At 42.0% G+C, this 25248-nt stretch overlaps 1 protein-coding gene across 1 annotated transcript in view; it reads left to right on the top strand.

Annotated features, from left to right (window-relative positions):
• The window catches only part of FAM184B (family with sequence similarity 184 member B), a 56524-nt gene that overhangs the window by 18525 nt on the left and 12751 nt on the right, over positions 1-25248 (top strand). The window contains exons 5-10 of the mRNA XM_088131367.1: positions 16234-16340; positions 16470-16590; positions 19632-19826; positions 20721-20874; positions 22000-22112; positions 23407-23591. Of these exons, the coding sequence (XP_087987493.1) occupies positions 16234-16340; positions 16470-16590; positions 19632-19826; positions 20721-20874; positions 22000-22112; positions 23407-23591 (875 nt within the window). The remainder of the gene's footprint in view (positions 1-16233; positions 16341-16469; positions 16591-19631; positions 19827-20720; positions 20875-21999; positions 22113-23406; positions 23592-25248) is intronic.

Genomic DNA, 25248 nt, shown 5'->3' with positions numbered 1-25248 from the left:
TACTTTTACATACACACAGAGAGGCAGAAGGGGAAGGTCCTACCAATTCGCTATTTACAAATAGTAATAGGGATGCAAAACCATGGTGCGTTTAGACCAAATGTCTTGTAAGGAATGCCCCGTTCGTCAAGAGAAACTCCCGTGACACGTGTGTAGCACAAAGAGGTTTACTCAAGCGTAACGCAACAGTTACAAACAAAGCCAGGACTGACTTGACACATTTCTTGTTACAATTTATAGCTCTCCCCTTCCCGTGCTTCGCCCCGTCGTCAAGTTACATGTCAAGTTACATGTTGCGGCTTGTCGGTACCCCAATAATCCCCCTTAATGGTCCAAATAGCAGGTTCAGCCAGTTTCCCATTCCCCTTTGTCTCGGCGCACACCGCTCATCAGAGTGGATACAAAGCATCCACTCTGTGATTTCCTTGTTAAGTGGGCGCAGGTGGCCCATTAATCAGCCAGGTTCTCACTTCCTCTTTTTGGGAGAGGGCGGTAGAATTGGCTCAGCGTGGCTGGCCAGGTTTCCTAGCAGTGCTGTGCGGGCTGAACCTGACATGTCTATCCTGCTGGCTGCAAAGCGGGAGCTAGTGTCCTATCCTTTACCATGATTTTCTGGCCAAGTTCCAAGATACATTCAGCAGTATCCAAAGTTACATAGTTTGCAATGCGGTCCTCCAAACAGAAGGCAGATAAAGAATTGCATATTCTAGTGTTCCTTCTTTTGGTAAACAATAATCCCAAATGACGATATCATTGGAGGATATCCAAACAATAAATAATCGATATTCTAGAGCTGGGATAGACAGTCCCACAAGAGTCATCTGCTAGGAGCTGCATCATCTACCAGTGATGGGAAAAGTTAGAGCCAAAAACATTCAGAGCCACTATTTTCCTACCTATCTCACTGGTTCTCAACTTGGGCAACTTTCAGATGGATGGACTTCATCCCACAGAATTCCCCTACCAGTGTCTTGCTGAGGCTTCTGGGAATTGAAGTCTACCCATCTGGAAGTTACCCAGGTTGGAAACGTTGAGCCTAACCCTTTCCCTGTTTTTCTTCTTTCTGGCTGCTTAAGCTCTACTCGGCAAGGGAAGGTACAGATCCCTTTTGCCAGAATTCTGAATTGCTTGCTTGCAGACAGCTTTTGAAATTAGGTTGGGGTATATATGAATTTAAGTCGTGTATGACAGGTGAACTAGTGAGGTGGCTGTGTTATTAACATCCCTTTGCCTATTATTTTCTTTCTCTGTTTTTAGTTTTTAATGTTTTTAATAATGGTTTTATGTAATGGTTATTGTATGTAGTTATTGTTTTATTGGATTGTTACATGGCACCCAGAGCCACTTTTTGTGAGATGAGTGGCTATATAAATTTAACAAACAAACAAATCAATCAATCAATAAACTCAAGACAATATGGGCAGAGTTTATCTACCCCTCCAGAGATGCAACCAATAGACATCCTTGGGCACAACTGACTAGTGTGAAAGAAGCAGTCATGTCACAATTGTTTTTGCCATGCTGGAAAGTTGAAGTGGGGCTATCACTAGTAGGTGCATAAACAGCTTCTGATCCCTGGAGTTGTGAGCTAGTACACACTGGTACATCCTTCTTACCAGCTGCATTGACAACGTCAAACAGCGGCAGATAGCGGGCTGTTTGCACCTGGCCACTTCCCAGTTGTGTTGACTAGAGTTCTGAGCCACCCAAGCTAGGTATCATAGTGGCAGGGAACCCAACATACCTGGAAGATGCTAAGTTGGAGAAGGCGGTTTGGTGCCTTACAAAGCAAAGAAGTGTAGCTAATCTGTGGCTGATGAGATTCACGTCATTGTGATTATAGCTGTTGCATCTTACTTTTGATACCAATTTTTTGGAGCATCAGCCTCTAACTCAGCCCACATCGGTAAATTTTGTGTGACTTCAGCAACTGAATGAATCCTTTAGGCTTTGGGTGGTAGAGGAGGGACAGATTGGTTGAAGAAGCTGTTGTTGTAGGTGTAACTCAGGGAAATGATGTGTTTGGATCTAGAAACTATTAATCAGGAGCATAAAGAAGAGATTTGCTGATTTGAACATGAATCAAAGTAGGAGAAAATTCATTTAAAACTACAGCTTTTGAAAGACCTTGAGAAGAAACATGCCCTTGAAATCAAATTAAGCAAAGCCTCCACAGATGTGGAGAGGGAAAAAAATGCAGAAGATGGGATTTTTTCCCTATTAATTGGCCCTCTGATTCATGAATTCCTTTAAATCTTTTTGGCCATGGTGACATCTTTGAAATTATTCTTGCTGGAGTGGAAGCTTTAAATCACAACAAGGAATTCAGCACTACTGTGATTTTCTTTTTCTTAAATGAGCTGGGAAGGAAGGTAGGAAGCAAGCAAGCTATATTCCTGCACTGCACACAACACTGTGATTAATGCAAGAATTGCCCTGAAGAGGAATACAGACTGTAGAAGTGTGTGGTTTCATTTCTTGCCTTATTTGTTTACTGCTCAAATGGAATAGTTATAACATTTTTTGTTGGCAGTTCAAGAGGAAACTTATGTTTGAAGTGAATAAAGAGTAGACAGCAATCAGTGCTGACTCTGGACATTTTGATTTAAAGCGTCCTCCACCTTTGCATTGGCAGAAAGCTAAACTGGCATTAGATTTGCTGTCCCCAGTGCTAGTCCTCTTCCTGTCTTTGTTCCAGTTCCTGCTGGTTCCCTGACTTCCCTCCACAGTGATGGGTGACAAAGCCAAACAGATTTGATAAACCTTGGATTCATGGAACTCATGGGGATATTCATGGAAGTCCTGGAGATCGTTGGCTATTATCCTTGATGGCAGCATGACTGCTTCTGAAGGCCATCTGCTGACTGACTAGTGGACTTTCTTGTACAGTTGGTTGACCCCTGGGAGAACAGACTGCTGGATGAGATGGGCCAGGGGCCTGATTCAACAGGGCACTGCTTATGTTCTTAGGGCATCCAAATAAGGAAGAAAAATACTACTCAGACTCCAGTTCAGCCAAGGATGACTTGCCTCACTTGTGGTCTGGAGCTGGAGATGAGATGAAGGCAGTTTTGTGGGGAGTTGGCAGAAAAAGGAGGCAATTCTTGTTCTTATTCCATGGTTAGGTGCAAGCAGGGAAAGCCCCATACACATGAATGGGATGAAGGACTCTCAACCCAGCACAAACAGGAAGAGAGGCTTGATAGAATTTGGCCATTAAAAAACATTAAATCCAGGGGCAGTGCATATAAAAATTGGGTGGGACTGTGATTAGGCAGAGGTAGTCATCAGGTTGGGTTTTTTGACCCTCGTCCCCCACTTTGCAGACACCCCATGCAGGGACACATTTCTACAGGTAGTCTTTGCTTAACAACCATTCATTTAGTGACCGTTCAAAGTTACAATGACACTAAAAAGTGACTTACGACCAGTGCTTGAAGTTATAACGTCTCAGTGCCCCCGCAATCACATGATCGTGGTCTGGGCACTTGACAACCAGCTCGCATTTACAATGGTTGCAGTGTCCTGGGGTCACATGATTGCCATTTGCGACCTTCCCAGCTGGCCCCCAGCAAGCAAAGTCAGTGGGGAAACCGCATGATTCACTTAATGACCACAGTGATTTGCTTAATGACCACAGTGATTCTCTTAACAACCGCCACAAGAAGGTCATAAAATCGGGTCTGGTCACATGATGATTCGCTTAACAACTGCATCACTTAGTGACCTAAACTCTAGTCCCAATTGTGGTTGTTAAGTGAGGACTATCAGTATACATATCTTTCTGTAGATACCCTTTCCCATAGTTAACATTATATGTACTGTAGCATCCTGATGAGTTGGGGAAAGGTAGCATCTTAATGAGGGAGTTAAATTCTGAAGAGATTTGAGTACAGCAAGCAACTTCTCCACAGGGCAAAAAATATCAGAGGATTAGGACAGTAAATTAGGATCAAATAGTTACACGATCCTGCTTTTCTAGAAAGAGAGATACCATTTGCACTGGGTATATCACTCCTTTTCTTACAACATTGCTTGTTTCAGTTTTCCTCAACTAGATTAAATCTAAAGTTCCCCATTATCAGTCATCTTCCCCTCCTGGGAATAATATCCATCTTTTGCATTGCCTCCATTCTGTATTGAGTTTCTCGCTGGGCACTTCTGAATCATCCTCAGTGGTTCCGCTTTAAAATTTATAGCTCACCCTGGGGACAAAGAATTTGAAATTGGCACTTTCTCACACTCTGTTCACAGTCTTTCAAGATCAGGATGAACCGTATTTTAATCAGTGAGTTAGACTAATTAGGAGGGATAAGCTGCAAATACAGATACCCTAAGGCAAAATGTAGAAGGTGAACATTCAGGGTTTTCTGCACTATAGGTGAACATACAATCTGTAGATCAGCACTGGATTCTGTGAGATATGTGCATTGTCCTTCATCTCAGTAACTGATTTATTGACCAATGTTGTTTTTGCTGTTATTATTAATATTATTATTATCATCATCTTCATCATCATCAGTTTTGGTAATCATACGTATGTATGGTTGTAAGCAAGCGCAGAAATTTGTCTGCGGAAGTAAGAAGAAGGCTTGATCTTAGCCAAAAGGCCAAGAAGAAGGCATATATGTCTGCCATGAGGGTGCAGTGGGTCTTTTCTAAGAGAAATTGGGGGTGGGATTCAATATGTCTGCCTCCCTCCTTTAACGGCTTTGAAAACCCGAAGCAGCCATCAAATCTTACCACAGGACATGTCTCCCTCAGCTGCAGTCAGTCTCCTTTTCCTTCAGCCAAGATTTTGAAAGAGAGATGTAACTCCCAGGCTCTAATTCAAATCAAATTTTATTTACACTCTTGGAGCAAAACAAAATATAAAATAGCAATACAGTTAAAAAATGAAATTGCAGGGCAGCAGTAAAATTTAGCCACCCCTAATTAGTGTGCAGAGACCCAGTTTGGTATAGTGGTCAGTGTCACTGAGCTAGAAACCAGGAGACCATGAGTTCTAGTCCCATCTTGGGCACAAAGCCAACTGGGTGACCTTAGGCCAGTCACTTTCTCTCAGACTTAGGAAGAAGAAGGCAAGGGTAAGCCACTCCTCAAAATGTGGCCAAGAAAACTACAGGGATCTGTCCAGCAGACACCAGGAATTAAGACTGATTTGAAGGCACCCCCCCCCCAAAAAAAACCACCACTTGATATACAACTTAACTACTTGCTTGCAAGTTTTGCTCTCTCATAATGCAAATTTAGTCACAATGTATGTTATTTTCAGGTCTCTATTTAGTATGAGGAAGGTGGATGGACTCAGCTACAGTGGCAATGGGCCGCCAGTAGAAGACCTGAAAGACCAGGTTAGGGATAGATCATGGAGAAAATCTATCTATGTGGTCACTAGGAATCAAAAATGACTTGATGGCACATAATCAATCAATGATTTATTAAGAGATGCTGAACATAAAATTCATCAGGATGTCCAAGGAATGTCTTAAGTTGAGGCTTCAGTAGAAAGCTTCTAAGATCTCTGAATATATACCAGGATGTGGGTCAAGGATTCAACAGCCCTGAACCACACAGACAAATACTTTCTGAATGGGTGATCTTCCTAATCTGTCTTGGAGACTAGCTCTTGGTAGAATGCTAAATTGCAATCATGAAATGTTCTGTGATATTTACAAGTCATCAACTGGTTTAAATATCTTGCTGGTTGGAAAGAACATGTATAAATTCTTAATATGGTCCTTAGAGATAACTTATCCTGCTCAACTCACACCTCCACTTCAAGGATCCTTTTCTCTTAAGAATTAGCATATTCTCATTTTGTCCCAGGGCCACTAATACCTCAGGGGAGAATCCATCCTGTTGCTGCTTATCTTCAGTTTCTGCCTCCAGGTGGAATGAAAGTTAGCCACCAACATAAGCAGAGCTAAACCAAATCAAAATGCTAGCTTTAGCCAGGATCTGAAGATGTTCACTCCTATCCTAATGTCTACTCAGATAAGTCCTCCTGTTCTCCGGAGTACAATATCTGACCCACTATGGAGCACCTGAAACAATTTCCCTAAAAAACAGATTGAACCCTCTCCAATTTAGGGGAGTTGATTCCAGGGCCTAGTTTAACCTCATAAAGAAATTGTGCCAATACTTTGGCTCAAAATGTAACGCTGCTGAAATGCTTTCTGCTCCTCTGGCATGGAGAGGACTTGAACGGTAGCTGCTTGGGCTGAGTCACTACTTTGAGGAGTTGATTCAGATGGCTTTTAAAGCAGCTACCACTTCCATTTTTCACATTCTCATGGAAGCTTGAAAAAAAGCAGGCTGTTTAATGAATAACAGAGAGGTGCTGTGCTATAGCAGGGTCTCCCTTGTACTTTCACTTTGGAAGAAGGGAAGAATATATCCCTGAAGAAATGCTAATTGTACACTGAGCACTTTTGAGAATCCCTTGCAGATCAAAAATTGGGAGATGGGCATAGAGCTGCTTTTTAACGAGATGGGCGGTGACAAATTTGATAAATAAAATAGCCAGCCACATTAGATGTTGGGTTTGGAACCAGGCCATACATCTCCGCTTCTCCCAAAGTCTGGCCTTTTAAACAGAGAGGCTTCTTCTTCTGGCATGCAACCTGGCAGTGCCTGTTATAATTAGGTGGCTTCCGATTTGGGACTCAGTGCGAGGTTGGTACTTTCTCTTCACTGAACGATTGTCCCAAGCTTGTTGATCAGCACAATCTTATTCATAATGGGACATAAATCCCACTCTTCATTCCGGAGAAGGCATGTGGTTCTTGCAGACATTTTCTTTGACAGCTACCGAGATCTCAAACCTATCAGACTTTATGATTTTTCAGACCATTACCACATTACCTCCATTTCCAAGAGTGGCACATAAGCCACTTGGCACACTTAGAAAACCAACCTGTGAGCAGTTTGCAGCCTCTCATTAAATGCCAAATGCCTAGCTTTCCCCCAAAGCAGGTGGGGAACATTTCACCTGATAATGTCTGGGGCAGCTGATTCTGTTAAAACTCTCTGCCATGAAGTAGGTTGGAAGGCTGAGGATCAAGTCTTGTTTCTTCCTTGCAGTTCAGGATATCCATTCCTTGCAGATACAGATAGCAGTTTTCCATGCTAAGAATGCCATCCTTATACCTCTAAGGCACAGGAGGAGTGCCAATTTGATGACTGCTGAATGTGAACTTCCTGAATTTAGGAAGTTCAGGTAAGGTTAGAACAGTGTGGCTGGGGAATTCTGGGAGTTGAGGTCCACACATCTTAAAGTTGTCAAGGCTGAGAAACACTGGGCTAGAAGAAACATGAGAATGAGCTAAGGCAGCTGTAGTAGGAAAAGAAAACAGTAAATAGAAAGCTTTAGGATTGTAAAACCAAAGTCCATGTTGAGTATAAAAGGGATTTTATTCTTTTCTTCCTCCCGGAAAGGTGCTTGATGGTGTTCATAAGCTTCTGGTATAATTAACTTTTTTTAGGAAACATCCCAGGACTGTGGACTAGAAATACAATCATCATTTCATGCCCTGTCTCTTGAAGAAGCCTTGGGGGTACAAAAAACACAAGGCTGCTTTTATTAGAACGAAGTGACATTTTATCTTGACAAATGCCTGCTTTGAAATCCATATTTATTGAGATTAGAAGGTTATGGAGAGGGACGTTGGCAGAGTAGGCTTGGCGTTAGGCCAGCTTTACCATTAAGTGGACTGAATGAGGTCATAGCATGCAAAATGTCACAGGTATTATTTTAAGGACTACCCATTGTTAGCTATTGAATTGTTATTGTACTTTTGAGAGAAAAAGAGATTGATTGATTGATTGATTGATGGTATATTTTATTTTACTTGTACTTTCCCTCAGATACCAAAATATCCTAGTCAATGGCTGGTGTGGGTCTTCCGGGCTGTGTGGCCGTGTTCTTGAAGTTCTGTTTCCTAACGTTTCGCCGGCATCTGTGACCGGCATCTTCAGAGTGCAGGAGCACAGACAGGAGCGGTTCTCTCTGTGCCCAGGGTGATGTGACCCTTTTGTGGGTATTTATAGAGATCTGAGGGGGGGGGAAAGGGGGGATCGGGGGTGTGTGGGGGTTGGGTTACTGAGTGGCTGCTTGTTTTGGTGTCAGCATCTGTGTGTATCTTCCTGGGGATTAGGCAGGGTTTTTTCTTCTATTGAATTGTTAACGAGGGGCTGCTGGGGGTGATTAGCAAGTTCATTGTGTGAACTGTTCACATGTCCTGGTAGTTGAGCTGAGTTCGTTGACCTTTTGCAGGCTGTATTTTTCAGGATTGGTAGCCAGGTTTTGTTGATTTTTAGACTCTCCTCTTTTTTATTGAAACTGTGCTGGTGTTTGTGAATCTCAATGGCTTCCCGGTATAGCCTGGTATAGTGGCTGTTGGTGTTGTCCAGTATCTCTGTGTTTTCAAATAGGATTTTGTGTCCAGTGTGCTTGAGAGCAGGTTCAGCTACTGCAGATTTTTCTGGTTGCTGTAGTCTGCAGTGTCTTTCGTGTTCTTTTATCCTGGTTTGGATGCTGCGTTTTGTGGTCCCGATGTATACTTGCCCGCAACTGCATGGTATGCGGTATACTCCTGCGGCAGTGAGGGGATCCCTTTTGTCTTTTGCTGATTTTAGCACTTCTTGTACTTTTCTGGTGGGTCTGAAGATTGTTTGGAAATTGTGTTTTTCCATCAGTTTTCCCATGCGGTCTGTGACCCCTTTGATATAGGGCAGAAGTACTTTGTTGGTGGGTGGCTGTTTTTCTTCTTCAGTCGCACAGCCACCCACCAACAAAGTATTTCTGCCCTACATCAAAGGGGTCACAGACCGCATGGGAAAACTGATGGAAAAACACAGTTAGGAGATAGCTTCTGGGGATTAGGAGTTCTCAGTTTTTATTGATCAGCATCAGTTGATCAGTGCCCTAATAGTTGTAGATAAAGTTGGGGTCCAAATGTATGAACAAAGGAATATTAAACTTGCAGAAATTGGTTGACTCAATGGTAGGAGAAGAAATTGGTGCATTTTATTGTTGTTTATCTATTGTAAATCCTCTTTCAGTCCACTGCTAGAGAAAGGATAGGTAGATCATTAATCTGAACCTTAAAGCTCATAGATAATTAATGTTGTGTGTCTTTTAGGGCATTATATGAAAACAACAGTCTCCAAGAAAGAATAGGCTGACTGGAGAATTTTTCCACTGCTTGTAGTAAATCTGAGGAAATTCGCAATTGTAATTGATCAATTGATACGATAATTCAGTATCAATGAAAACCATATTCTATAAGGGCTGATAAATGGAGCTATAATCCAAGTGTCTCAAGTTCAAATCCTGTTGATTTGAATTCACTGAGAAGCCAACTTCTGTACAAAATCCTTCTAAATGCAGTGAAATGAGTAGATTTGAGTACTGGTAGTCTTTATTTAGTGACACAATTGGGACTGGCAACTCAGTTGTTAAGGGAAGCGGTTGGTAAGTGAAACATCATAATTTTACTATCTTACTTCAGGTTTCCTTTGCTTTACAGACCTGCAAAGGTTGTAAATGTGAGGACTGGTTGTAAAGTTATTTTTTCATCACCATCGTAACTGCAAATGGTCGCTAAGCAAGGGAGTCATCAAATGAGGACTACCAGTAGTTCTATAAGCAGCTCACCCTCATCCCTCATACATTTCATAGTAATCATTGTGATCTACCTTATAGGATGAATGTTTGGAGCATTGGTAGTTTAAAAAAATCAATGGCTTTTCAGTATTCTAGTGTTCTGTTTGCCAGTTCAGTGCAAATCAGGTAATTAATTTTTCTTTTAAAACATTGAAAGGCATACAAATGGCTCAAAAAAGATTTTTTTCTGTCTTCTGAGTTTTTTTAAAAAACAAGTTTACATTTATTTTTCACTGCAAAATAATGAAAGGTAAAATAATGTTATTGCTTATCTCCATGAAGGCTATAGAACAATTGTCTCTGTTGGGCTCTGTTAGCATTACTTCTTCAGTAAATGAGTTCAGTGTAAAAGTACAATTGGGCTTGTCACAGATAGGATGGTGGGCATTGTGTCTGGAGGGTGGCAAGTTCGAGACCACAGGGAAGGAGGAGAGAAAGCTACTCCCATTTTTACTGACTGAGCAAGTAGGAGACAAGGTGATAGGAAAAAAGAGAAGGATTTCCTGTGTGTTGCCAGCCAGAACAGATTTTTGGTACATATATTTTCTACTTTAATTATCCTTTTGCAACACGTCCTTTTCATAATGACAGGTTTGGCCTCAGCTCAAGGACCAGTGGGCATTTGGAATTATATCAGACAAGTCCATTGTATTGCCGTACCCTGAATCTATATAAAAAGCATTTTTCTTGCTAAATTAGTCTTTAAGGCTAGAGGCTTTCATCAGCCAAAATTGAGGCACCCTAAATATACAGAATTTCTTAAATTTTATGAAAGAAAAACCCAAGGGAGGCATCTGCAAGCGGGGGCAGGGGGGCAAGTGATATCATGCTGCCTCTTAGCACAAGTTTAACTAAAAATAACTTTCTTAGCTACTTCAGGCATATTTCAAGCAGAACCAAGAATATATTGTGTAGTCCAAACATTTTTATTAATATTAGCTTCTTCCATAATGGAGGTCATACTGTTTACCCTTGTCTGTCGTTGACTTGTTGACATTGTTGATATTAATACTGTTGAAGAGGCCAGATGCCTCTTCAGTTCAAACTAATCAGTTTAGCATTCTACTTAAGTTAGAAGAACTGAGCCATGAGAGAAAAAAAAGTGAAGAATGGATTTAGGGTCTCATAACATACTTTCCAGACTGTTAAGCATGGTTAGGAGCGATTCATCAGTGGCCAAGTTAGTGGGAGGAGCTGTAGAGAACCTTCTCCATTTCTCCGGATTTTCAGGGACAGTCACGCAAAAGGAGTGCCAATGTGCAAAAAAGGGAGAAATTATATTTGGCAGCTTTTGGAAAAGCAGAAGAATTAGATACCTGAGTAAAAAGGCCTCTGGTGTACCACTGGCAGCTGCTAATAACAGTGAACCCATCCAGATGCGATTTAATAATGTTGGAGTGTTAAGGATATTAAACCGAGTGTAAAAGCTGTTGGACTCCAATTCATCTAATTCTGTTGCATTAATTATCAGAGCCCACTTTATCAGTTGGGTGAGGGTATGAGTCAGCAGCTTCAGATGGCTGACTTGGGGTGATGGGACAATTCATTATTGCTGTTTTTTAATGGCAAGACAAAGTAAGAAGCTTGTGCTGTATAGAGCATTATTGACCAAAATAACCTGGGATTGGGTACTTAAGGGTGGGTGGGAGAAAACAGATAAGCATTTCATTGCTGGCACATCTGAAAATTGAAGGCCGGGGGTCTATAGGGGAAGTAAAAAGTGTCAAGATGGCAACTGTGACACACACAGACAATTGGATGCCCTGCTTAAGGCCAGCATAAATAAAAGTTAAATGCTTCTAAACGTGTGTTCAACTAACACAGGTCTCAGGAAAGCAACATTCTGAAAGATAAGTTCTTTAATTAATATGGTGCCATATTAATTGAAGAACTTATCTTCAGTTAATGAATGTATAAAAACAATTTCTTATTCAACCAAAGCCAAATTCAAGTGTTTTTGCCTGGGAAGAAACCCAGTGGCTCACCCAAGCTGGAGGAGATGTTAGTGAGATGCGTGCTTTATGAAAGGCACATCCCATTGAAAGTACTGGCTCTCTGCCAAATCAGTTGAATGCCTTCTCCCTCTTCCGTCCTCGGACATATTATATTTCTAGTCTTCAAGCCAAATAAAGAAAGCAATGAAAGGGGGTTTTTCGGGGGGGGGGGATTTTCCTGGCCCTCCAACCTGTCATCAGCGGGAATGCATTTTGCAGAGTTTGCTTTTCGTCAACTTTTATGTTTAGGATTGATGTTTTGTAGAAACAGATATTTTTAAAATTGCTATGCAAAATTCTCTATCAACAAATGGCTCTGGGCAGGACTGCCTATCTTGTTACCCATCCAAGTAAATAAATATTAAAAATATATATATAAAGATGTACATGGTTAACTGAAAAAACAGAAGCACAAAACCTTTAAAAGCTTGAAAAGGCCTGGGCAAAGGGATGAAGGGAGGGCTTATCTGAATCCCAGCAAAAGTGAACCCCGTCCTGCCATGAAAATTGGACAGAATGAGAGCAGACAGTTCTTGGTCTACACCATGTAATACTTTATACCCAACTTCAGGCCTATCTTGTCATCAAAATGATCCCTAAAACCTTGTTTAAGGACTAAGATTTAATGAAGTCAGATCAAGATCTGCCATTCTTCATTACTCTTTGCAGAGCTTCAGCTGGTGTTCCATACCTGGTGGTCAACAGTCTATCTTCTGCCATCTCCAAGGATTACACACATTTCTTTTGCTTCTGTGTTGTCTCCCTTCGAACAATTTTGCGCAGCCAAAATATGTCCCATGACAAGAGGCAAAAGCGACAGGACTGTCGACATCACAGGTTTAGTCTGATTTACCGAGCTAATTGTTCCCAGTTAATTTGATTTTTACTCTTGACATCCACTGTGTTGTGAATCATGGGTTGCTCCCTCAGTTGCTACCTACCCTACCGAACACAGCTGGAGTTCTTCTCCATAAATATTTAAATGCAGAAGCGGGGGGAGAGGGCACATTTTCCTTTTAACTAGGGAATTATGACGTGCTAATCCGTTTTTTTTAAAATACTGTATTCTGTGCAAGTTTTGTTGTCAGAGTTGAGAAGCAGTAACAATAGCAACAGGGAATATTAACATTAGTGGGATTCACACCTATGCTCAGAAAGGAAGCTACATTTTGGAAAAATGGGGCTTTCACCCTGTTTCCTGTCATTTTATTTATGGCCATGTTTTGTGTGCTTTTTCCTCTATGTACGGTGGTCTCAGTAGGCCTTGCAGTGAAAATGTAACAGTGGAAAAATGAAATATAAACAAGGAGCAAAATGGAAAGCAGCAGATTAAAGAATGCCTTATTCCAGTAAAGCAAACAGTTTAAGTCACGATCAAAAGCAAATTGCTTAGATGCCAAATATCACTCAAAGCCATTAAAGGTGGATAAGAACTGGGATAAGAACCATCCGTTAAAGGTGAATAAGAACTTTCACCTCAGCCTACATGGATGAGGAACCTGTAGATGCCGTGCCCCCCAAATTGCTGAGCGTCTCTCACATCCTTTGCCACTAATAGTGCTGACTGAGGCTTCTGGGAACTTTAGTTCATAGAATCATAGAAGATGGAAAGGAAAGTTCATGCAGGGATCCACTACTAGAGCATCTCTAAAATATCCAGCCTCAATTTAAACACCTCCAGTGAAGGAGAATCCATTACCTCCTTGGAGAGCTTGATCATGGAATCCTAAGGTGGAAAGTTTGGAAAGGACTTTGAGAGTCATGCAGTCCCACCCCCTGCCCTCACAGATGGCCATCCGAAATATGTTAAAAGGCCTCCAGTGAAGGAGAGTCCACCACCTCCAGAGGGACAGTCTGCTTCATTGTTGACCAGCTATTACTGTTAGGAATTTTTTTTCTTGATGTCCAATCAAAAACAACTTGTAACTGAAGCCATTGTTTCTCTTTCTGTCTTCTAAAACAAGTTCTTGTCATCTTCTGCATGACAATCCTTCAGATACTTGAGAGCTATCATGTCTTCCTACAGTCTTCTCTATCCCAGGCATCATCTAGCAGCCTATGGCTTCCCTGGAAGTCTTTTTGCCCCAGTTAGACCTATCTTCATTGTATTTCTGGGATGGGAAGGCATGGATATATTTTAGGTATTAATACTGTTAATACGTAATAAGAGATTTTAAAAGCATGTCTTTGGAGGGCAAGATAGTCCAGTGGCTGAATAACTTCAATACGTATCTAGAGGATACTGATTCTTCAGATTGAAGCCTGGGTTGACATGCAAATAAGCTTGGTTGTACTACAGAGGCTCCACCTTTATCTAGACAGTTAATTCTAGAACATGATGGTTCATGCAGAAGTCCTACAAAACCTAGAGATGTCTTTTGGTGATCTGGGACTCATGCCCCATTCTGTGCTTCTAGCAATCAAAAGCTGTTTCCCACACTGGAAGCATTCTCCTTCAGCTTGCTAAAGGCTTTATTGAGGATGTGGTCCTAGTATATTGTCCTGCATCACTTCACCATTGGACTCCAGGTAGCTCAGTGATCCACTGGACTCAAGAGAAGCTCCAGTACTAATTGTGTATTCCAGCTGCATTTGTATAGCATTTATACTATGGTTTTGAACACTATAATATGTATGCATTAAAATGTAACAGGTGTGCATACCAGATAGTTGCTTCTCCATGTTTAAGAAGATGGGGCTAATCTGGATAAAGAAAAAAAGATTGAAGTTCAAACCAGACAAGGTGGAGGTGTTGTGGTTGGGTGGTTTGTCCAAGCTTAGAAGTTGTGTTGAATTTTGTTTCTAACAGGATTGTGTTCAGCTTGAAAGGAATCCTTTAGAGTCTGTGAGCATTTTTGTGCTCAGAAATTCCCTGGTATCTAAAATATGTTGGACAGCATGCAATCTTAAATAAATAAACAAACAACAACAGCCTTGTTGTTAAACTTTAAATATAAGCAGCCCTTGTTAAACAATTCAGTCACCAGGAAAGTGATAGTAGGCCACGTCGGCAACTGATTAACTTGTTCTATGAGCAAGACTGCTTTCATGCAGTAACTTGAACAGCACAGGCTGAGGATCAGAAAGGACACCTTATTTCAGTTTAAATCAATCAGTCAATCAATCAGTATTCTTCTTGTGGGCTTCCAGAGACATCCTGTGATAATAGTTGGATGCCAGACTAGATGTAACCTTGGCCAGATCCAGCAGTATAAAATAGGAAGCTGTGCAACTTATGCAAAGTTGAACCCATTACATTTTTTTTTTCTTTCAGACCCTGACCACACCATAAGGAGAAGCCACACTAAAGACAAAAGGTGTGACTCACGTTAGGTTGTAGCTCCATTAATTAACTGAAAGAATAGACATAAGCATTTCATCATTCTCAGCCATTATGTGCATGCTGGCTGGGGATGAGGGAAATGGTAACACCTTTTGAAGATATTAGGTTAAAAGATGAGCTAGGATAGTGATTGTCTTCAGCACACTTAGATAGTGTGGAGCTTGGCTATAAAAGGATCCCATGTAAGGATGTGTAATGATGCTTGTTTCATGGTAGCTGTGTGTAATAAGGGTGGCCTTCTGGATCTGAAAAGGAGCCAAAGAGTGCGTAAAAGTGAAGCTTCCTAAGATTTGCTCGGTTGGATTTAGTACCTCCCTAGAACTTGTGGGCTAGCTTGTTTACACACTCTCTGGAGTGTTAATGTAACCCTTGGTGATTTCTGTTCAGTTCTTTGTGTGGTATGATTAGTAGTGATGGTTAAAATATGGACTGTCTCAAACCCAATGAAATGAAAGTTGTTTTCAACAACACAGCTGAACTTCAATGGGTAGTTTTAACTCCATCCTATTTAAATGCACAAATATTAGAATTCTTTTGGTGATCGATTTTGCAGATATGTTTTATGACTATACCCTATCCCCTTCCATTGTCCTTAAGCTCTGCCACTACTGATTCTCTAGTCTTGATTCATTGATTGATTGATTGATTGATTATGTGCCATCAAGTAGTTTTCCACTCATAGTGGCCACATACTGTAGGTAGATTTTATCCATGACAATCTATCCCTAATCTGGTCTTTCAGGACTTCCAAGTCTTCTCTAGCCATGGGCCTGCCTTAATCCACATTTGATTCTGTTTCCCTGCATGTGACCTGCAAGGACCATCAGTTGTATGATATTTTTATTCTAGTCTTGACCATCAGACAGGTAAAAGAAAGATGGAGGGGACAGAATCTTCATGGAAGGGAATTTGATATCAGAGTTCTGCTCTGGTTGAGGGCTTCACTATTAGTATTCACCAGAGTTGATCCAAGAGAAACCAAGAGAAACGTGGCTGGGAGAAATCTCTTGGCCTTAAATGGTGGGGAAGAAGTAGCACCTGCTTTGTAACAGCTCCTAGAATTGTGAAAATAATTGTTTCCATATTCATTCTTAAAGCAAATGGTAATGAAGACCCTAAAAATGAAAGGGTGGAAGATGGGCTACGATACAGCACTCCCATAATATAGAGAAGGCTTTGAGTAAATAGTAGCAGCTTCCTAACTGAAGCATTATTTTTAATCCCAGGATCCATTTGTACAACAGAGTGAGATTTCCAAACAGCCTAAAGAAAAAGCAAAAAGCAGAGACCAGCCAACCTCTGCCCTGAGCACCAGGAATGGAGAAAAACAAAGGTACAGTTCTAATTGGTCCCTAAGAAGCACCAAGTTCACATCAAGAGCTATTTTTGATACATCTGGCAGCTATTCTATTGAAACATGCTAATCTTCTTTTCATAACAAAATAAATGTTGTTTCTTCAAGGCTGGATCCTCGAAGTACACCCAAAAAAGAAGACAAGCGGTCTTCTACAAGTCTTCCAAAGGAGACAACCAAAACTTTGCAAGAGGAATGGTACTACCAAAAGACAGAATTGGAAGCTCAAGTACTGTGGCAGATTCTGTTTTGATATTTCATAACAAGTGCCTTCTTCAGAAATGTAAGCTTGATTCCTCTCAACCTTGGCAACTTTAAGATGGGAGGACTCAACTCCCAGAATTCCCCAGCCAGCAGGCTGGCTGGGAAATTCTGGGAGTTGAAGTCCACCCATCTAAAAGTTGCCAGGGTTGAGAAACACTGCTTTATATAAATCAGCATTCTGAATAAGAAGTGATACAAAGATGGAGTGACCCATTTCTCTTCAGCCTTGGCTTCTTGGTCTGTCTAATCCCACCCATGGTTTCACTGCACATGTGTGCGCAGTGCAAGCCAAACCAGGGACCTTTTAGCTCTCTCTCTTCAACCAGAATCCCTTGGGTTCTTCAGGACTACGACTCCTGTAATCCCCAGTCAGCATTATCTGTGGTCAGGGATTCTGAGAGCTGTTGTCTCAAAATGCCTGAGAAAAACCAATTGTTTGAAGATGGCTGGAAGAGGTAAAAAAAATCAAGATGGTGGCCAAACCATGTGATCAAAACTGCACCTTTGTACATGCAGCAATCACATGGTCAAAGATTCCATCTTGACTTTTCTAAGCTCCAGTGGATGCCCCTGAGTGAAGCCCATGTTCATTCTAATCCAAGTGTGAAGCGTGAATCATTACCACTGAATTCATCTTTTGGCATATTTGCAAAGATAAAATGGGAGAATGAATCAATGATCCTCTCCTCTCCAATTATGCAGTGGTTTTTCAGTCATTTGTGTTGAGTGAAGATTTGAAAAACAAACCATGTTCTAAAATCCCAGCACTGTATTCCTTTATTTTCCAAGACAACATACCAAAAGATGAGAGACTCTTGATTAGCTTCACTGCCTTTTTCCAAAGGCAGAAGAGCAATCATCAGTCTCCTTAAATATCTCTCTCTCTCCCATGATAACAGAAGATGTTGCAAGTCAGTTTTTTAGGTGTTTTTACTTCCAAGGATATAAAACATCTAGCCGCTGTCTTTCTGAATGCAGATTAGCAATGTGGGGCATTGCATGATTTGCTCAATGACAACCCCAGGTATCCTTAGGCAGGGTGGCAAATGGGGAGGGATTTCAAGAATCTTAGATAAGCTGTATCTGGAATGCCATGGGATGCTTACCTGACCACACTTGCAGGCGGTAAGTAAGCAAAAAGTCTGATCTCTTTCAAATCCAGCTCAATGCCTGATGGCTACGTGGACACATCCATGCAGGGTTCTTGACAAAGGTATTACCTTTGTCTTCTTTTGAGGATGGATTTGAATTTTAAGTCTCTGTCCTAGTTTGATCACTACACCATTCTAATTAGGGAGTGAGTTTTAGAGTGAAGCACTAATTTTGAGTTCCTCTGCTGTTCTGTGATGCTTTCTTGGAGGACCAACTGGGCAGTTCCCCCACAGTTGACTGATTTTGCGGTTTGCACAACACAGCTGATGGGGTGGGGTGGAAACTGACTTACAATGTCCCAGTACTGCCCTTCCCTTGTCCCAGTACTGACAGGGCTGATGGATTCATGCAACACATTTGACCTCAAGTGACTTGATTATGTGGATTGTCTGAGCGCAGCCTTTCAGTTATAAAATTAGCTCAAAATGCCAAATGATACCAGGCAGACTGTCTCATTGTATGCAGTATTAAGTTCTCACTTATCATGGTTCTGTTAGGCCTGTAGAAGTAAAATAGAGAATAAAGAATTTATTGTCAATATAAATTCTTATATTGACATTTATATTGAAATATAAATATATTTATTTAACAAACATATGTAACTGCCCATCTACCCAAGGAACTCTGCATGGCAAACAGAAGTAAAACAACCAAACTGTAGAAATCCAATTCAAAAGAAAATTAGGTCGAGTTCCCTAAAAATTACATTATGAACATATCAAAGAAAACCACTCTGCCCCAGAGCTCCATCCAGATCCCCAGCCCCAAGGCCTGGAGGAAAAGCCAAGTTTACTAGGGAACAAGTGCAGCATTTTGTTGGAGAGGAGGATATTGCCACTGTACAGTCAACCAAATAAAACTAAATTTATTTTTGGTTACAAAGATTTTGGATTCATACCACTTCCAAATTCCTCAGTTCAAAAGCAAACTTAGCTGTTTCAGTCACTTCAGCTCATTCTGAAATGAGCAAAACAATTCATGTGCAAAATGGGGTATTTTAAAGTTGAGATGGTTTAAAGCTGAAACATTTTGCATACCCGTTTCTCTTAATCCTGTGCAAACCAGCTTCCCCAACTCTAAAATAGGTTTAAATTGAAAGTGGGGGAGGTCAAGCAGCATCAGTCCCGGTTTCCTTCAGCACGTCTGCGGCAGCATGCTTAGGTGCAGGAATTTGTTGCAGTTGTGGACTTGGGCCCTGAGTGCCAGGCTGATCTGTCCTTCTGGCATGATCATCAACAAGCAGCTGCAAAGCTACAGTAGATATCATAAGTAGCATTTGCTTGATCTGAGAATACAGGCTGGAACCCAGCGGTGTCCACAAGGGCCCGAAGGTGTCAAAGAAGTGAAGACGGAGACTACGATGATACATGTAAAAAAAAGGGGTGGGACTTCAACTGCCATCTTAACTTTTTGGGTGCCCTAGGTATAACCTACACTTTATGGGACTATCTCTAAAGTTAGGGGCCCCTTATGTTATCCATCTGAACTGATTGTGGTGATTCTTCCTTCAAAACCTCATTTGAAGACACTGATTTTGCTTAATTCCAGCCTGTGTCTTTAAACATACATAGATTGTTTTTAACCTGTTGACTTCATCAGTAAGCTTAACTTGTTCTGCCTTGATAGGGTTTCCTGACCTTGCTAATATCTGTCTGTCTCCTTATTTTCAGTGAAGTATAAAGACTGGTGGTGGAAAACCATTAAATCTGGTCTGTTAGGTAGTGTATTTTCAGAGCTCATAATGCTAAAAGAGAGTGTCCTTGGAATAAATTTTCCTTGAAAGAACTTGTAATGATGCCAAGAAGGTAATGGCACAAGTTAATCATTGTGTCCTCCTAATTTTAATACATGAAGGTCACACAGCTGAAGCAAACATTAGAACAACAAGAAAAAACTTTCAGAGAAGCCTTCAAACAACAAGATCTCTTTTGCTCTAGTAAAGAGAAAGAAACAGTGCTGCAAGATGCCATTAAGCAAAACCAAGATCATGAGATTCAGCTGGAACCATCCAAGCAGAAAGCTGTTGATCTCCTGGAGAAAGAGTTCAAGGTTGGGTTGGTTTCCTTTCCTCTCCTTCATATGGGAGTTAACCATTCTGAATGGCTGAGTGCAGAAGCTTGGGAGATATTTTTTTCAGGTGGAGAAAAACTTTAGAATAAAAGTAAAAGTGGACAAAGGTTTTGGCTTGACAGATTTGGAAAGTTTATCAAATTGCCTAATTTTATCTCTGTCCAGTTGCCTCATCTGACAAAATAAAAAGAATGGACACTGAAATGGGGGAAATTTCTCTCAAAGGCCAGTAGGAAATATTTTAATATAGTAAACGCAGTACCCCAGATAAAGGAATTCCCCAAAACAATGGCTTATGCATGATAAAATATTTTTAGGTTACATTGTGTGGCACCCACCCCCAGATCCTTCCTTTGATGTATACCATTCCCTCCTAACTAATTTTTAACTAACTCTGACAGAAATTTAACTAATTTAACTAAAAGAGTTAGAACATTATCTTGACTTAGCTTCCTTGATATTTATAATAAATGTTTCTGAACTGTGCTATGATATTCTTAGAAAATAAAGGTATGGTGGCTGCATGGAAGGACTTTATTTGGAAATCTATCCAGAAAAATAAATCAAAGTTGGAGTAGTGCAAAATTTCCTGGGGGCAAAAGGAGTGGGGCAGGGGTAAGCATCAAACCAGCAACTCTTTTGTAAACAGGCAAACCTCCCCCAATCCCCATGATAGCAATTTTGTGAGAGTAACCAGAGTATATTTTCAGACTTGCAAATATTAAACAAATATATTTGCAGAATGCCTGTTGGAACTGAGAAACATTATCAAGTGAAGACATCATCTTCTTCATCATTACATATCCATATCAGCATTAACTCTTGGTTGACCTCAGCATAAAAGGACTAAAGACTTCTTTTCATTGGTGACAGGAGGTCAATGAGACTTGGAAGAAGGAGTATGATGACAAATTCAAGGCTCAACAGCAGTCACACCTTCGAGAAATGCAGGCCTTGGAAGAGAAGGCAGGGAAAGTGTTACAGAGTGAACTGAAGAGGATGCAGACGCAGCAGTCTTTGTTGATAGGTATCATAAACCGTGTTTTCACAGTGTTTTGGTGATTAGCAGTAATTAGGGATATGAAAAACTGTATCCTTTTCATCTCTTGTCCTCTTTTCCTCTCCTTTGGGAATTTTAAGACATTTTTCAAACATATGTTGTAGGATTGCCCTGCAGGATATTAGTAAGTAATCTAATCATCAAGATATTACTACTCTTTGGGGAAATAAATACTCAAATGCAAATACTCAAGGTTAAGGGGAAAAAAAGATAACTTCCAGAACTGCCCGATTCATGAGGAAACAATTAGTAACTTGATTAAAAAAAAAAGGAAATATAAAATAGAATATAATACTGCACCTCTGGATTTAACGGAGCTGTGACAAAGTTTATAAAGCAAAATTCATGAACACTGTTCACGGTATATAGTAATTTATACAGAGGCACAAAGACAACAGGCAGTAAAGGTTTAATTAGTGCACACAAGTCTTTTTAAACAATTTTAATGTTTTTATTATGGAATAACTGTTAATGTTTTTTTTTTATGGTCTGTTTTTATTGTGCGCTGCCCAGTCACATTCGTGAGATGGGCGGGTATAAAAATGTGATGAATGAATAAAAGAAGGTCTAGATTTTCACCTTTTCACTGGTGAACTTGTTAAAAGTCATGGCCATGGAGAGTGTTGTAGCCACAGTGCCCAGATGGAGGAGAGATGTTTGCCCACAATGAAATGGATCAGCAGGTGAACCAGATCATACCATTCAAATCAGAAAATACTGCTTTTGATGCATGGCAGAGAAAGTGGAGTGGCTGGGTGTGGGTAGGTGATGCCATTGTGCCATGGCATTCACACAGATAGAATATATTCTCTTTCAGAAGCCTGACTGCCTCATTTGTACCAACAGAAGCTTCCTGACAGTCCTCAAGGTTAGCCCCATGTAGAGTACTTTGATGTAGTCAAGTTGAGGTGTAGCCAAGAGAGGGCTAAGTCCAACTAGCTGAGGAATGGTCACAGCTGGTGCAGAGACATGGGACTATATCTAGTATCCATTGCCATAGCATATATAAATTCGCAATAAATCCTAGAACTTCTGTAACTGTTTTATGTTCAACCATTCCTCCACATTCTAAAAGTCTGTCAGTGTTTTTAGACTCTCTGAGAAAGGAGCTGTCAGAGAAACAGGTATCTTCCATGATCCACAGTAAAGTGAAAGAGGAGCTTCAAGAGGAACTGAAGAACTTGATGGGCGTCCAGAAGCAACAGGCAAGAGTCTCACTTCATGGAGATGTCTTGGTTTTGGATGGAAGCTTTAAATCTGTCCTTAGAATGCATTAGCTATTTTTTAAGAATTGGTGGTATTTTCACAGTTCAGAACTGCAGCATCTTTTTTTGAAACTTTTTCATGAGATTGTAGATGTACCATTACAGATATCATTCATGGCTGTATCATATTGGGTAGAGATGTCTGCAAGGGTGGGAGGGGCCATCAAGAAGTCAAGATGGCAGCGTGTGTGTGTGTGTGTGATGGAAGCCCCACTCCTTTTTTAGGCACATTGCAATGCATGTAAAAAGGGGTGGGGCTTCAGTCACACAGTCATGGCTGTCATCTTGACTTTCATTGACATGAACCTACCATCCATCCACTCATGCACAGATGCCCCTGCTTGTGGGGAGAAAAAACTGCAGGAAAGTCTCTCCAATTTTGCAAGAACGTAATTCTATAACATTGACGCATTATGTAAAAGGCGGAAGGGTGTAAAGAGCAAGGAAGATGACCTTGACGGAGATAGGCGAGATCTGCTACCAAAGTGATGAGGGAAAAACATAACGTAAGTCCAGAAGAAACTGATCTGCGGAAGCAGCTTAGACAGACAGCTCCCTAATTCACATGAGTATAAGAACGGGGAGGAGATACAGCACAGTCAGACCTGCAAAGTTCAGTTGTTATAGCCACTCTCAATAAAAGTGGTTTTAGCCTTTCTGTGGAGTTGATTCCTGGTCTGGTCTGACAAAGGGTACATGTTCTCTTGCTTGCTTCTCTCAGCTTGCCTTTCTTACCAGCCTGCATAATTTATTCTGCCTTTGTTAAGCAAGAGAGCAACAAGGAATTAAATCAATACTGATGTGTGAAAACTAATAATCTTAGACTATAGATTGGTTTGGTTTGAGAATCAACCAGGCATTGCCTGCATACTTTGAAGTATGACCTTCACAATCACTTGGCCCACCAACTAGCAACAGCTGTTATTTAACGGATTGATAGCCACATTATTTTCTTCAGTGCTCTTGGTAGATTCAGCCATACCAGATTATATTCAGCTCTGATAATACTTGATAATTTAAAGGTACAGACTCTTCCAAGAGGAGGTTGCTGTAATTCCACATGGTCTTGAAAGGTGAAGAATTCTCTTACATTTCTCTTCTGTTGTTCAGTAGAAACTACCCCACTCCACCCTTCCAAGTGAGCATCTTTCTTTCTTTGTATTTATGAAGTGGAATCTTACTACCGCCATTTCTAATGTGAGGGCTTAATATCTACCTTTGCCATTTTTCTCAGGAAGAAAGTTACCAAGATCAGATACAGTCTCTTAAGGACGAGCTGGAGAAATGTCAGAAAGAAATTTCAGAGCTCAAGAAGGAGAATTCCTTTCTAAAGGACGCAGTGGAGCTGCTGAGTGGAGATGTGGAGCTACAGAAGCAAACTGCCTCAGAGCTTCACGGCAGGGAGAACCAAGAGAAAAGGTCTAGCACTTATTTTATGTCTTTCTTGTAGTGTCTTAGAAAAGCAACATATCCAACCTGCTAAAACTCATGAGTCTTGCCCAGAATGAGTTGCATGCATCATTTGTAAGATTTGCCCCGTTCGACAGAGAAACTCTCGTGACACGTGTGGTTCACAAAGAAGGTTTACTCATGCGTAACGTAGTAGTCACAAGCAAAGCCAGGACTGGCTTGGTACAATTGCATCACTTGTTATATTCCCCCCTTCCCGCGCTTTTTCCCGCCTCGTGATCGCGTTGCGGCTGTGGGCTATTAGGCCCCCCAATGTCCCCCCTGATCGTTCATGATGGCAGGGTCGGTCAGAGTCCATTGTCCTTGATTGCCAGTCCCCCTCCGGCTGGGTTGGTCCCTCCCTGCTACGTGCAGACCCGCGGGTTCTGTGCTGCGTTGCGATCTTGTTTCGCTGCCCTGCGGCCCCATTCCTTGCATGCTCGCGCCGTTATCAGTTCATAGTTAAAAGCTTCCGCTGTGGTTTTCCTGTTTAGCTGGCCGCAGGTGGCTCGTTAATTAGCGGCGCTTTCGGTTCCTCTTTTCCCCGCTAGCTACCGCCGGTGGATTCCGCGTGGTCTGGTTGCGAGCTTCCCTGCAGCCCCGTGCTTCCCTGAAGCCTCGTGCTGACCGAACCTGACATGCCGCCCCCCTGAAGACAACTCCCCCCCCTCGGTCCTATTTCGGCTTCCCGGGGTATTTACTGTAAAAGTCCCGCACTAGGTCCGGCGCCCTTATGTGGGTTTTACTCACCCATTCGCTGTGGGACTTGGGGAAATGTTTCCATTGCACTAGGAGCTGGGTCTGCCCCTTGTGCCTCCGGGCGTCCAGTATCCGGTTGATTTCGAAATGCTGCTCCCCCCCGACCATGATGGGTGGTGGTACTCCCTCCGCCTTGTGCCAGGCGTTCCCCGGCTGGTGCAACTTTAGCAGGCTGCAATGGAACACCGGGTGGATCTTCCCGAGGCTTTTCGGGAGCGTCAGCCTGACGGTCACCGGATTGATGACCTCCGAAATTGGGAATGGCCCCACAAACCTCGGGCTGAGTTTTTTCGATGCCTGGTGCGTCTTTAGGTTTTTGGTTGACAGATACACCTGGTCCCCCACTTTCCACTTTTCCTCGGGGAGCCTCTTGCGGTCCGCGTGCTTCTTGTAGTCGGCTTTGGCTCTTTGCAATGCCGTGTGCGCTGCTCGCCGGGTCTCGTCGATTTGGGCGAACCAGGCGTCCAGGGAGTTGATCTGGGATTCCGGCTGAGGCAGCTCCGGCATGGGGACGAAATCTCTCCCGGTGGCTACTTTGAACGGAGAGAACCCGGTACTCTTGTGGACGGCGTTGTTGTATGCCACCTCCGCGAATGGTAGTAGCTCCGCCCAATCGTCCTGTTGGTGCCCCACGTAGCAGCGCAGGTACTGTTCGAGCCCCCCGTTCAGGCGTTCCGTGGCTCCGTCCGTCTGCGGGTGCGCCGCGGAGGATAGGGCTTGTTTCGTCCCCACCCACTTCAGGAACTCCCGCCAGAACCGCGCGATGAAGTTGCCGCCCCGATCGCTGACGATACGTTGAGGTGCGCCGTGGAGTCGGTAGACATGTTGCACGAACAGTCTCGCCAGCCCCTCGGCCGTGGGGACTCGC

Source organism: Python bivittatus, unplaced genomic scaffold (genome assembly GCF_059951505.1).
Source record: "Python bivittatus isolate LINGU-HERP-01145 unplaced genomic scaffold, Pbiv_v1 ctg000960_np1212, whole genome shotgun sequence".
NCBI lineage: Eukaryota > Metazoa > Chordata > Lepidosauria > Squamata > Pythonidae > Python > Python bivittatus.
Note: the sequence above shows the minus strand (reverse complement) of the source record. Positions and strands in the feature narration are given on the sequence as shown.